The sequence below is a fragment of the Coregonus lavaretus genome (assembly GCF_964263955.1).
Source record: "Coregonus lavaretus genome assembly, contig: HAP1_SCAFFOLD_752, whole genome shotgun sequence".
NCBI classification, from domain to species: domain Eukaryota; kingdom Metazoa; phylum Chordata; class Actinopteri; order Salmoniformes; family Salmonidae; genus Coregonus; species Coregonus lavaretus.
In genome coordinates this window covers 64,253-78,490 of record NW_028158803.1, presented here as the reverse complement: position 1 = coordinate 78,490, position 14,238 = coordinate 64,253, and the positions used below count along the sequence as shown (strand labels likewise).

At 43.8% G+C, this 14,238-nt stretch overlaps 1 protein-coding gene across 1 annotated transcript in view; it reads left to right on the top strand.

The window, feature by feature from the left end:
- LOC311123568 (low-density lipoprotein receptor-like) overlaps positions 1 to 14,238 on the top strand; it is a gene marked incomplete at both ends in the record, with an annotated part of 216,636 nt that overhangs the window by 145,109 nt on the left and 57,289 nt on the right. Inside the window, one exon of the mRNA XM_084197810.1 lies at positions 439 to 561. Within this exon, the coding sequence (XP_084053936.1) occupies positions 439 to 561 (123 nt within the window). The remainder of the gene's footprint in view (positions 1 to 438; positions 562 to 14,238) is intronic.

The window sequence follows — 14,238 nt, the reverse complement described above, 5'->3', positions numbered from 1 at the left end:
AGAAGCGTACTATATGGCAGACCAATCCGAACTCATCTCTCGGCATGTCCAGCCCACTCATTATCTCAGTCAATCATGGCTAGCGGGAAGGTTGCTGTCTTTTTCTGTGGCTAAACCAACTAGGCTCGTAATTTAACAATTTTATTCGTATTTACAGATGGCATGGAAGTTTGTTATTAAGGCACATGAAAGTTCACATGTTCCAGAAGGCATTTCTGCCAAAAAACGCATTTTGATAAAACAAATACGTTTACGTTCAAATGGCTCTCCTGTGAAGTAGTGACCCGCGACGTATGCCTAGTTTCCTGAAACGAGTCACATTTGTTCAAAGCGAGACTCCATTTCATTTAGCTTGAGTTGTATATTTGACTTAGCATACTAATCTGTTCTCTCTCTCTCTCTCTCTCTCTCTCTCTCTCTCTCTCTCTCTCTGAGCAGCAAAGAAGACGTGTGCCACCACAGACTTTGCGTGTAAGAACGGCCAGTGTGTTCCCCAGCGGTGGCGCTGTGACGGGGAGCCGGAGTGTGCCGACGGATCAGACGAGGCTGACGCTATATGCAGTAAGTTCAGACGCTCTCTTTCACGTGCTGTTGTGTAGATGTGTATGGAGGAATGGATGCACGGGGATGGATGAATTGGTTCTGTGTCAGTACACAAAAAAAAAGGGCCTTCAGGACATCTCCAACACACCCACATGCCCACGCCACACAACACACACGGCCTGGCATCCAGAGGAACATTGCCTCCAGCTCAGTGGCGAATGAGGAGCGAGGAAGCTACGAGTTGGAAAAACTAATCAGCCAGCCAGCAGCCCACAGTTTGTTCTCTCCTCGTCCTGTTCCAGAGCAGTGAGCCTGAACTGCATTGTGGGTACCTGATCCATCCCTGTCACATTTGAGCTGCTGCACCACTAATTCCCGCCTCATTTCTAAAAATGAACGTGTTTCCTTCCCTTACCTCTGGAAATCAGATTGACGTTTTCTGTGTTTTTTCACAGAGCGTTTTTCACCAAAGAAACACACAGTCTGCACATCCCTCCAATCAGCAGAACAAACCCTGTCCACTTCCATCTGTCTGAGTCTCACACACACAGCCAACTGACCCTACACAGACCCGAGGTCAGCTCTAAACCCTGTAACGGTGTTCCACAGAGTTCCGATACGCTCACATCCTGCTTATTAATTACCCAGGATTCACAGCGGGCTGCACTCCGTTTTTCATATTTACCTCCAGCATATGACCTGTGTACCGGGGCTCCGTTTGAAAACAAGCACAGGGAGGCATGTTCGCACACCGCTGTTTATTACTTTTTAATGCAGCCGTAATGACTTAGTCCTGGCCATTGATCAAGCCATCCATGGGCATTACTGTACAGAGACAACCATGAGATTACAGCCATTTCTTTATAACCATATCTCACCTGCCATTACGGAGGGGCGGCGGCATTATGCTAAACTCTATGGCTGTGGGAGGAAAGTCATAGAGCTGTTATATACTAATTTACCCTCATAATACACGAAATGGCCAAATGTACGTAGACACCCCTTCAAATTAGTGGATTCGGCTATTTCATCAACACCCGTTGCTGACAGGTGTATAAAATCGAGCACACAGCCATGCAATCTCCATAGACAAACATTGGCAGTAGAATGGCCCGTACTGAAGAGCTCAGTGATTTTCAACGTGGCACCGTCATAGGATGCCACCTTTCCAACAAGTCAGTTCGTCAAATGTAAACTTTAAGTGCTGTTATTGTGAAGTGGAAACGTCTAGGAGCAACAACGACTCAGGCCACACAAGCTCACGGAACGGGACTGCCGAGTACTAAATCGAGTAGCGTGTAAAAATGGTCTGTCCTCGGTTGCAACACTCACAACCGAGTTCCAAACTACCTCTTGAAGCAACGTCAGCACAAGAACTGTTCGTCGGGAGCTTCAAAGAAATGGGTTTCCATGGCTGCACACAAGCCTAAGATCACCATGCGCAATGCCAAGTGTTGGCTGGAGTGGTGTAATTGGACTCTGGAGCAGTGGAAACACGTTCTCTGGAGTGATGAATCACGCTTCACCATCTGGCAGTCCGACGGACAAATCTGGGTTTGGCGGATGACAGGAGAACGCTTCCTTCCCCAATGCATAGTGCCAACTGTAAAGTTTGGTGGAGGAGGAATAATGGTCTGGGGCTGTTTTTCATGGTTCGGGCTAGGCACCTTAGTTCCAGTGAAGGGAAATCTTAACGCACAGCATACATTGACATTCTAGATCATTCTGTGCTTCCAACATTGTGGCAACAGTTTGGGGAAGTCTCTTTCCTGTTTCAGCATGACAATGCCCCTGTGCACAAAGCGAGGTCCATACAGAAATGGTTTGTTGAGATTGGTGTGAAAGAACTTGAGTGGCCTGCACAGAGCCCTGACCTCAACCGCATCGAACACCTTTAGGATGAATTGGAACGCCGACTGCGAGCCAGGCCTAATCGCCCAACATCAGTGCCTGACCTTACTAATGCTCTTGTGGCTGAATGGATGCAAGTCCCCGCAGCAATGTTCCAAGATCTAGTGGAAAGCCTTCCCAGAAGAGTGGAGGCTGTTGTAGCAGGAAAGGGGTGACCAACTCCATATTAATGCCCATGATTTTAGAATGAGATGTTCGACAAGCAGGTGTCCACATACTTTAGTGCATGTCTATGAAAGAATCATAGAGTCATGGAGAACTCATATACTCACATCAACTGTGTGAGAAAGACAATCAGAAATGAATTAGCTTCATCGTTACTGATGCTCTTATATAGTGCTCTCTGGCTGCTGGTTAAAATGGCAAAAAATGGCATACACAGGCAGATGTCTCTCTCATTGCCAGTTCCTCTCCCCTTGGCTCTGCTCGTTCCTACCGTACACTGTAGTATGACTTCTGTATGGGCCGCCAACAGAACAGCAGCTGCAAGCAATTTTCAGAAGCAATCTGTAGGAAAGAGCGGGGCTGGAAATGGTGGAGTGCCGAAATGTGAAACACTGGAGAAAGGGCGACCTTGGGCTGCCATTTGGAGGGCCTGCCGTTTGTATGTGTGTCCGTGTGTGTGGGTGTGTGTGTGTCAGATGGCGGGTTACAGTCTCACCCTGCCAGTGTATTTGATCAGACATCGGCGGCTCAGAGATTGTTCTAAGGAGAGAAGCCACCAAGAGGTTGAGAACACAACATAGGCAGGTACAACCCTGAGGAAAGGGGTCTGGGTGACAAACAGAGCACACTCTGCAAGCAGTGTGTTTGTGTGTGAATGTGCACGGCTTCGTCACTCTGGATTCTGTTGAGAGGTTAAATGGGTTTTGGAGAGGTGAGGGCAATGTGTAGGAGAGTGGAGGTCTACTTAGGGTTTTTTAAAGGGAAGCTACAGGTGAGGAACTGCTCAACTCCTACTGTAGAATCACGCACACACTAGCTGACTCTGCTGAGAATGAGGGAAAGCTGCAGAAATCAAGACTTTGTATCGACCTCAGCTCCCATGTCAAAATAGTGTTGACTCTAGAACCCCTCTGCAGCAGCATAGCCATCCACTGAAAGGCCGTGCTCTGGTCTCCTTCAGCATATCCATCCACTCTTCCCAACTGTGCTAGGTCCATAGCTTACTTGGGTTCTCAGAGCTAGATAAATCAGACTAAAACGTTAATTTATATTCTCCCAGTTTTCTGAATCCACAGAACCTGACCTCCAAAGCAAAGACAGAGCCAAAAAGTTTTGATCTCTTTAGATTAATTTGTATTCAAATTCCTTTACTCCAAAAAATAACCCACATTGTCACTTTAGTTTTACCTTATTTTGGAAAGATGAAATTCAAACCATTATCAAAGAGATATTCATATATTCTGGTGCTCGACTGTAATTGGGGTGGGCCAAGGACTAGTGTAATGGACAGCAGAGCAGGGCCCATGGTGTTTAGCATTCAGAGGAAGGTGATTCTCTAAGGCGTTTCATCTGATTACTGGACTTCTCATTAAGACTTGTTATTTCTAATCAAGGTTGAGTCACTGCGAGCAATTTTCAAAGGTTTCACACAAATTGTGTGCATGTTTTTGTATGCATGTGTGTGTGCATGTGCTCATCCCTACTCAAGCCACCATCCTTTTCCTCCGCTGCTCCAACCTCTCCTCCCTTTCCTCATTCATTCTCTCAGCTTTGATTAGTTTGCAATTAACGTTCAACCTTCACTCTTCTGCTCCTCTTAAACTCCCACCCATCCGTCCGCCATTACTGATTCCCAGTCAGTTTAATAATGCATCTGATTGATTCCTTCACTGGGAAATAAATTCAATGTGTGGCCCCAGAGGCCTCTGGCATCCGATTAAGTAGGGCCCTCGGACAGTTCATCAGGAGCGGGCCCTAATTACAAATGTGAAAAATCACTAGCCTGGTGGGTGTTTTAAAGAAAAATACTCTTTCAGAGTAAGGGTTGATAGGTGGGTGGGTGGATGTGTTTGGGGTTAACCTCTTATATGTAATACGGGTGAGGGTTGTTTTAGGAGCTACTGTGGTTGTGGTTGTCTCCTTAGAAATGGACTTGCCCTTGTGTTGATGTTGGGCTGATTTTTTAAAGGAAGTATAAAGGTGGATCTGGTCCCTTAGGACATTGATTGGCACATTTTAGCTGTTTTCTGAAATTACTTTGGTGCTACCCCACTTATAAAACACAGTTTGCAAGATCAATACATACCCAATAGTACAAGATTAACTTGTGTAGAGTCCCTGTCCGTATTAACCGACTTTGTTATAAAACTTTGTTGTCTTGACTGTCTCAAGTGGCATTTATCCTCCATCTTAATGTTCCCACACTCCCTCTCTCCTCTCCTCTCCTCTCCTCTCCTCTCCTCTCCTCTCCTCTCCTCTCCTCTCCTCTCCTCTCCTCTCCTCTCCTCTCCTCTCCTCTCCTCTCCTCTCCTCTCCTCTCCTCTCCTCTCCTCTCCTCTCCTCTCCTCTCCTCTCCTCTCCTCTCCCTCTATCTATTTTCTCAACCCCTCAGACATGCAGTTAACCCACGTAGTAACCTCTTAAAGTCCTGCAATCCAGAATTGGTCCTTCAAACAAAGTTTATAGACAGAGAAAGTTTTCAGAGTGGATATTACATTTTTTTCAGCTCTTGTTTGAGGTGATGTGTGTAATCCGTTGTTGTTACAAAGTCATTGAAACCGCCACAATAATAAACGTATTATCGGGAGTTGTATACTCTGACTGTTCAGCCATTGTTATTTAGCTGTTTACTCCTAGTCTTGCTGTTTAAACATACTGTAGTCCTTAGCTGTCCTAAACAGTTTAGCTGTACTCTAGCGTGGCAGCTCAGCTTTCTCTCTATCTCTCTCTCTCAATTCAATTCAAACGGCTTTATTGGCATGGGAAACACATGTTTACATTGCCAAAGCAAGTGAAATAGATAATAAACAAAAGTGAAACAATCTCTCTATCTCTCTCTCTATCTCTCTCTCTCAGTATCAGTTCCACTACTTCCTCTGTAGTGTGGTGTAGGTCACCTTGTCAGTTCCATGGAGCCCTGGCAGGGAGACAATAGAGGGGAAGGTATTATAGCGCTTTGCAGGACTAGTGCTATAGTTAATTATTCTGAATATGAGGGAAGGTTCTAGTCAGACGCTCCGTCCGGACGGCTTCAATTTCATGCTCCAGGCTGCGGAGCTGCAGGGCTAATTTCCCATGTGGCCGACTCTCCGCTAGAAGTCAACAGCCTCCTTGTTGCCTCCCACCAACCCCCCCCCAGCTCCTGCCACTAGGGTTGCCTCCAACTCAGTACAGGCATCAGTGCCTCACTGCTGGCTGATTGTGCCAAGGTGCGAGTGTCAGCATAGGCGTTTTAATGTGATTTCTATCAGAATTAGCCTTAGTGCCTAAAGAAAGTATTCATACCCCTTGACATTTTTCACATTTTGTTGTGTTACAAAGTGGGATTCAAATGGATTTAATTGTCATTTTTTGTCAACGATCTACACAAAATACTGTAATGTCAAAGTGGAAGAACATTTTTTATTTATTAATTGAAAATTAAACACTTATATATTTTGATTAGATAAGTATTTAACCCCCTGAGTCAATACATGTTAGAAACACCTTTGGTAGCGATTACAGATGTGAGTCTTTCTGGGTAAGTCTCAAGAGCTTTGCAAACCTGGATTGTACAATATTTGCCCATTATAATTTTTTTAATCCTTCAAGTTCTGTCAAGTTGGTTGTTGATCATTGCTAGACAGCCATTTTCAAGCCTTGCTATCGATTTTCAAGCCGATTTTAGTCAAAACTGTAACTAGGCCACTCAGGAACATTCAATGTCGTCTTGGTAAGTAACTCCAGTGTATATTTGGCCTTGCATTTTAGCTTATTGTCCTGCTGAAAGGTGGATTTGTCTCCCAGTGTCTGTTGGAAAGCAGACTGATCCAGGCTTTCCTCTAGGACTTTGCCTGTGGATAGCTCTATTCCTTTTCTTTTTATCCTAAAAAAACATTGTCTTTGCCGATGACAAGCACACCCATAACATGATGCAGCCACCACCATGCTTGAAAATATGAAGAGTGGTACTCAGTGATGTGTTGTGTTGGATTTGCCTCAAACATAATGCTTTGAATTCAGGACAAAAAGTGCATTTCTTTGACACATTTTTTGCAGTATTACTTTAGTGCCTTATCGCAAACAGGATGCATGTTTTGGATTTTATTTTATTTTGTACAGGCTTCCTTCTTTTCACTTTGTCATTTAGGTTAGTATTGTGGAGTAACTACAATGTTGTTGATCCATCCTCAGTTTTCTCCTATCACAGCCATTTCAACAAGCTCTCACAGTCACATGTCAGAATTAGATGTTCATCCGTTTCCCGAACGTCAAATGTAAAAGTTGTTCCAAACATCACATTTCGAAGTTTTTAAGGTTAAGTTTAAGCATTAACTCTGAATTTTGAAGGTTAGGGTTAAGTTTGGGCATTAACTCAGAAATCTTAAGGTTAGCCATTAAATGCAAATAGTTAAGGTAAGGGTTAAGGTTTGGGATAGGCTTAAAACAAAAATCTCAAAAGCAACTTTCTATCGCTGGATTCGAACATGCAACCTTTTGCACCAGAGGGAATTTCAAAGTGTTTAAGGTTAAGAGGAGAAGAGAGAAAAGAAGAGGAGATGAGAGGAGAGAACGAGAAGAGCGGAGAGTTCACTGGTGGATATAGAAAATGTCTACGTTCTATAGCTGGAGTTTAGCACTCGTTGTCCTTCTCAAACTTTGTCACTTCCTCTCATGTCAACACTGTGAGGCGTGAGGAGAGGCGGGGCGAGTTGTGTCTTCGTGACTTCCTGAGTGTGTCCATGTGTGATTAACAGACAGAGTTTGTGACAAACAACAAAATCATGTCGCTCTCTCTCTCTCTCTCTCTCTCTCCCCCTTTGTCTTTCTTTGCCTGGCTTCCTCTTAACTCGCCACTTACTCTGATTGGCTGGGTCGGCTGTGCAGCTAGCTGAGTTGTGTCGTGCGGTGGTTCGCCCCCATTCTAATATGACACACTGTGAACGCTGTGAACTGCACCTCTGCTTGGCTGGATTTGCACACTGATTTGTAACTCTGGGTCTAAACTGATTGATGTTACTGCCGGGTCTTTTTTTCCATCTTCTGTTCTGTTCTACTGGGCTGAGGCATGAGGCTGGGGCTGCCAGAGCTGGGTTCAAATAATAATAATAATAATATTTAAAGTCATTTCAAACACTTTAGCTGGGCTTGATTCAGCTTGACTGGCTAAATAGACTAACAGAATAGTTGCAAAGTGCAAACTCCCCATCTGGCACTTCAGGCAGGCTAAAGCAAACGCTGAAAGTATTTGAAAGATTTCATATAGTATTTGAACCCAGGTGAGAGACTGAGGCAAAACGGCTTCAGGAAGAAATGGGATTGTGTCCTGCTGCCTACTGCTTTGGACTGAGGGTCAGGGGGCAGCTCTCTCTAGGCCGGGATAATTGATGTTGCCCCAGACACAGCAGCACACACATACACACTGCATGCCTCTAGAAGTGTGTGCATCGATTTGGTTTGTGTGTTTTGAGACAATGGTCATAAATAATTGAACAGATAACCCAGAAAATATACCCCCTAGAGTCGATGACTGCGCCCCCGCGGAAATCTAATTAGCATAATAGAAATTCATAAAAATATGTCATTTTTTTTTTTTTTTGCATGGGCTGTATCTTAATCCCCCGCATCCGCCGATGTCGGCCTCATCTGCGGTGAAAGATGGCAGAGCTACAGCGGTGTTTGTCAGATCATGAGACATCCCAAAAATCGATATTGTCATGAAAACTTTTGTAGTGTACTAATTGTTTGGCCTACAAACTTTCTATGGAAAGATGAGACTCTCACAAACACGACGGTGTTCTCCGTTTTGCTCTACAAGCACCATAAGTATCACAGGACTCGGTACCGCCGATCTGCCAACTTCTGTCTGTAGCATCAGAACAGTTTGGGCTACACACTAAGATGTTTTATTTATTTTTTATTTAACCTTTAACTTTATTTAAGTCAGTCAAGAACAAATTATTATTTACAATGACGGCCTACCAAAAGGCAAAAGGCCTCCTGCGGGTACGGGGGCTGGGATTAAAAAAATAAATAAATATATAAATATAGGACCAAACACACATCACAAAAAGAGAGACAACACAACACTACATAAAGAGAGACCTACGACAACAACCTAGCATGGCAGCAACACACGACAACACAGCAAGGTAGCAACCCAACATGAAAACAACATGGTAGCAGCACAACATGGCAACAGCACAACATGGTAGCAGCACAAGACATGGTACAAACATTATTGGGCACAGACAACAACACAAAGAGCAAGAAGGTAGAGACAACAATACATCACGCGAAGCAGCCACAACTGTCAGTAAGAGTGTCCATGATTGAGTCTTTGAATGAAGAGATGGAGATAAAACTGTCCAGTTTGAGTGTTTTTTGCAGCTCGTTCCAGTAGCTAGCTGCAGCGAACTGGAAAGAGGAGCGACCCAGGGATGTGTCTGCTTTGGGGACCTTTAGCAGAATGTGACTGGCAGAACAGGTGTTGTATGTGGAGGATGAGGGCTGCAGTAGGTATCTCAGATAGGGGGGAGTGAGGCCTAAGAGGGTTTGTAAATAAGCATCAACCAATGGGTCTTGCGACGGGTATACAGAGATGACCAGTTTACAGAGGAGTATAGAGTGCAGTGATGTGTCCTATAAGGAGCGTTGGTGGCAAATCTGATGGCCGAATGGTAAAGAACATCTAGCTGCTCGAGAGCACCCTTACCTGCCGATCTATAAATTACGTCTCCGTAATCTTGCATAGTAGGATGGTCATCTGAATCAGGGTTAGTTTGGCAGCTGGGGTGAAAGAGAAGCGATTACAATAGAGGAAACTAAGTCTAGATTTAACCTCAGTCTGCAGCTTTGATATGTGCTGAGAGAAGGACAGTGTACTGTCTAGCCATACTCCCAAGTACTGGTATGAGGTGACAACCTCAAGCTCTAAACCCTCAGAGGTAGTAATCACACCGGTGGGGAGAGGGGCATTCTTCTTACCAAACCACATTACCTTTTGTTTTGGAGGTGTTCAGAACAAGGTTAAGGGCAGTGAAAGCTTGTTGGACACTAAGAAAGCTTTGTTGTAGAGCGTTTAACACACAATCCGGGGGGGGGGGGGGGGTATAAGACTGTATCATCTACATATTAATGGATGAGAGAGCTTCCTACTGCCTGAGCTATATTGTTGATGTAAATTCAGAAGAATATGACCCCTCTGTGGAAAGGTGAGACTCTCATAAACGTCGGTTATTTTGCTGTAGCCCACAAGCCTCACAAGACTCGTCTGAAGGTAGCCCGGTACCAGTTTAAAAAATGAATTAAAGTATACAATGCATTCGGAAAGTATTCAGACCCGCTGACTTTTTCCACATGTTGATACGTTATAGCCTTATTTTAAAATTGATTAAATTATTGTTTTCCTCAATCTACACACAATACTCCATAATGACAAAGCAAAAACAGTTTTGTTTTTTTGTGTGATAACTTATTTAAAAAAAAAATGGAAATACCTTATTTACATAAGTATTCAGACCCTTTGCTATGAGACTCAAAATTAAGCTCAGGTGCATCCTGTTTCTATTGATCATCCTTGAGATGTTTCTAAAACTTGATTGGAGTCCACCTGTGGTAAATTAAATTGATTGGACATGATTTGGAAAGGCACACACCTGTTCACAGTGCATTTCAGTGGAAAAACCAAGCCACAAGGTCGAAGGAATTGTCCGTAGAGCTCCGAGACAGGATCGCGTCGAGACACAGATCTGGGGAAGGGTACCAGAACCAGAACAAGATTCTCTGGTCTGATGAAACCAAGATTGAACTCTTTGGCCTGAATGTCAAGCGTCACGTCTGGAGGAAACCTGGCACCATCCCTACAGTGAAGCATGGTGGTGGCAGCATTATGCTGTGGGGATGTTTTTCAGCGGCAGGGACTGGGAGACTAGCCAGGATCGGGGCAAAGATGAACAGAGCAAAGTACAGAGAGATCCTTGATGAAAACCTCAGACTGGGGCGAAAGTTCACCTTCCAACAGGACAATGACCCTAAGCACACAGCCAAGACAACACACTAGTGGCTTCAGGACAAGTCTCTGAATGTCCTTGAGTGGCCCAGCCAAAGCCCGGAATTGAACCCGATCGAACATCTCTGGAGAGACCTGAAAAAGCTTTGCAGCAACGCTCCCCATCCAACCCGACAGAGCTTGAGAGGATCTGCAGAGAAGAATGGCAGAAACTCCCCAAATACAGGTGTGCCAAGCTTGTAGCGTCATACTCAAGAAGACTCAAGGCTGTAATCGCTGCCAGAGGTGCTTCAACAAAGGACTGAGTAAAGGGTCTGAATACTTATGTAAATATATATATATATATATATATTTTTTTTTTTTTTTTGTTGCTAACATTTCAAAAAAACTGTTTTTGCTTTGTCATTATAGGATATTGTGTGTTGATTGATGGGGGAAAAATGACTTTAATCCATTTTAGAATAAGGCTTTAACGTAACAAAATGTGACTAAAGTCAAGGGGTCTGAATACTTTCCGAATGTAAATGGAAGTAGTTTAGTGCCTAAAAAGGGGTTAAATGCTGTATGTGTAAAAAACAAAACAAACATGTCTTAATCTTCTTATATCTCTCAGATATAGTACAGACACTTCAAAACAAACTTTCCTTAGATTTGTTTTGGGGCTGTCTGTTTTTCCATCTATGAATCTGTTATTCAATGCATTTCTGTGGGCTAATAGCAGTAAGGCCAAATTCAACGTTTCATCAAGTAATTGTTTTGTATATCTTTTTTTATACCTTAAGGGGTCCTAAAATTCATAATCAAATAGCTAAATGAAACTTGGAATGACCATCTTAAAACAATTCCATATGTTACTTTAGTTTGTGTAGCCACACATATGCAGTCTTAAAGGCTTTATACTGTAAGTGCTGCATAGTATTCCAGATGAATTCAATCAAATCAATAGGTATATATAATTTAGTTAAATGATCAATAAAGACTGTAAATATCACAGATTGGTCCTTTAATACTTTATCAGTAAGCCACTGTGATTGATCTGTTATCGAACTATGCATGAATACCTCAGTGATTTCCATGTGATTAAACGTCTGTTAACATTACACATTTCCTTATTTCCACTGTACATGTCATTCATAGGGAGAAAACTGATAATGTTGCACAACTATAATGTATTTCCATCAGTCCTATTTTTATACTCAATTATTGACCTCTCGTCCTCACTGCTTCCTAGCTGGATGTCGATATGTTTTGCACTGGGCTGGGTCATGTGCATGGGGGTGGCTTGGAGGGGTTTAGGTGTGTGTTTTGAAGTGTATTCTAGTAGTGTGTGTATATGAATTTATACTCAACACAATTTATGCCATATCGATTACAAAGAGAGGAAATGTACAGTTGTGGTCAAAAGTTTTGAGAATGACACAAATATTTTATTTTCATAAAGTCTGCTGCCTCAGTTTCTATGATGGCAATTTGCATATACTCCAGAATGTTATGAAGAGTGATCAGATTAATTGCAATTAATTGCAAAGTCCCTCTTTGCGACGAAAATGAACTTAATCCCCCAAAAACATTTCCACTGCATTTCAGCCCTGCCACAAAAGGACCAGCTGACATCATGTCAGTGATTCTCTCGTTAACACAGGTGAGAGTGTTGACGAGGACTGGAGATCACTCTGTCATGCTGATTGAGTTAGAATAACAGACTGAAAGCTTTAAGAGGAGGGTGTGGCTTGAAATCATTATTCTTCCTCTGTTAACCATGGTTACCTGCAAGGAAACACGTGCCGTCATCACTACTTTGCATAAAAAGGGCTTCACAGGCAAGGATATTGCTGCTAGTAAGATTGCACCTAAATCAACCATTTATCGGATCATCAAGAACTTCAAGGAGAGAGGTTCAATTGTTGTGAAGAAGGCTTCAGGGCGCCCAAGAAAGTCCAGCAAGTGCCAGGACCGTCTCCTAAAGTTGATTCAGCTGCGGGATCGGGGCACCACCAGTGCAGAGCTTGCTCAGGAATGGCAGCAGGCAGGTGTGAGTGCATCTGCACGCACAGTGAGGCGAAGACTTTTGGAGGATGGCCTGGTTTCAAGAAGGGCAGCGAGGAAGCCACTTATCTCCAGGAGAAACATCAGGGACAGACTGATATTCTGCAAAAGGTACAGGGATTGGACTGCTGAGGACTGGGGTAAAGTCATTTTCTCTGATGAATCCCCTTTCCGATTGTTTGGGGCATCCGGATAAAAGCTTGTCCGGAGAAGACAAGGTGAGCGCTACCATCAGTCCTGTGTCATGCCAACAGTAAAGCATCCTGAGACCATTCATGTGTGGGGTTGCTTCTCAGCCAAGGGAGTGGGCTCACTCACAGTTTTGCCTAAGAACACAGCCATGAATAAAGAATGGTGCCAACACATCCTCCGAGAGCAACTTCTCCCAACCATCCAAGAACAGTTTGGTGACGAACAATGCCTTTTCCAGCATGATGGAGCACCTTGCCATAAGGCAAAAGTGATAACTAAGTGGCTTGGGGAACAAAACATCAACATTTTGGGTCCATGGCCAGGAAACTCCCCAGACCTTAATCCCATTGAGAACTTGTGATCAATCCTCAAGAGGCGGGTGGACAAACAAAAACCCACAAATTCTAACAAACTCCAAGCATTGATTATGCAAGAATAGGCTGCCATCAGTCAGGATGTGGCCCAGAAGTTAACTGACAGCATGCCAGGGCAGATTGCAGAGGTCTTGAAAAAGAAGGGTCAACACTGCAAATATTGACTCTTTGCATAAACTTAATGTAATTGTCAATAAAAGCCTTTGACACTTATGGAATGCTTGTAATTATACTTCAGTATACCATAGTAACATCTGACAAAAATATCTAAAAACACTGAAGCAGACCAATACTTGTGTCATTCTCAAAACTTTTGACCACGACTGTATTATATGGAATCACAATATATATGAAGTCAGGTGCATCATAAAACGTCTCATACTCTACAAATGCACTGCGCATCAGGAGGACCGTTGTACTAAGTCAATGCACCACTGCAAACGTTAGCCATTAGACATTCTGAAATGCTAACTGGCCATCTCTCACTTGTCATGGCTGGCATTAGCCCAAGTGCTCAGATAGAGCCTGTCGAGTTAGTGACACTCTCCTAGCGTTCCAAAATATAGGCCTGTCTCTCCCCCTTTCCTCCTGCCTATCTCTCAGTAAGCCCAGAGTAGGAGTAGAGGAACTGTTGGTGTTTTAATGCCCGTCGTGTCGCCCACTAAACAACCCTTAAAAGTGTTTTTTGGGAGAAAGTGGCAATTTCCTGTGGCGTGTAGAGTGGTGGTGTCACGCTATATCTCTTCCCACCCAGCACTGACAGATCCCCGGTCTAGACCCAGCTAATGGCCCCTGTGCGCTGGAGATTTAACACCCCTCCGCCCTACCCACTGACTAACACAGAGAGAGAGAGAGAGAGAGAGAGAGAGAGAGAGAGAGAGAGAGAGAGAGAGAGAGAGAGAGAGAGAGAGAGAGAGAGAGAGAGAGAGAGAGAGAGAGAGAGAGAGAGAGAGAGAGAGAGAGAGAGAGAGAGAGAGAGAGAGAGAGAGAGAGAGAGAGAGAGAGAGAGAGAGAGAG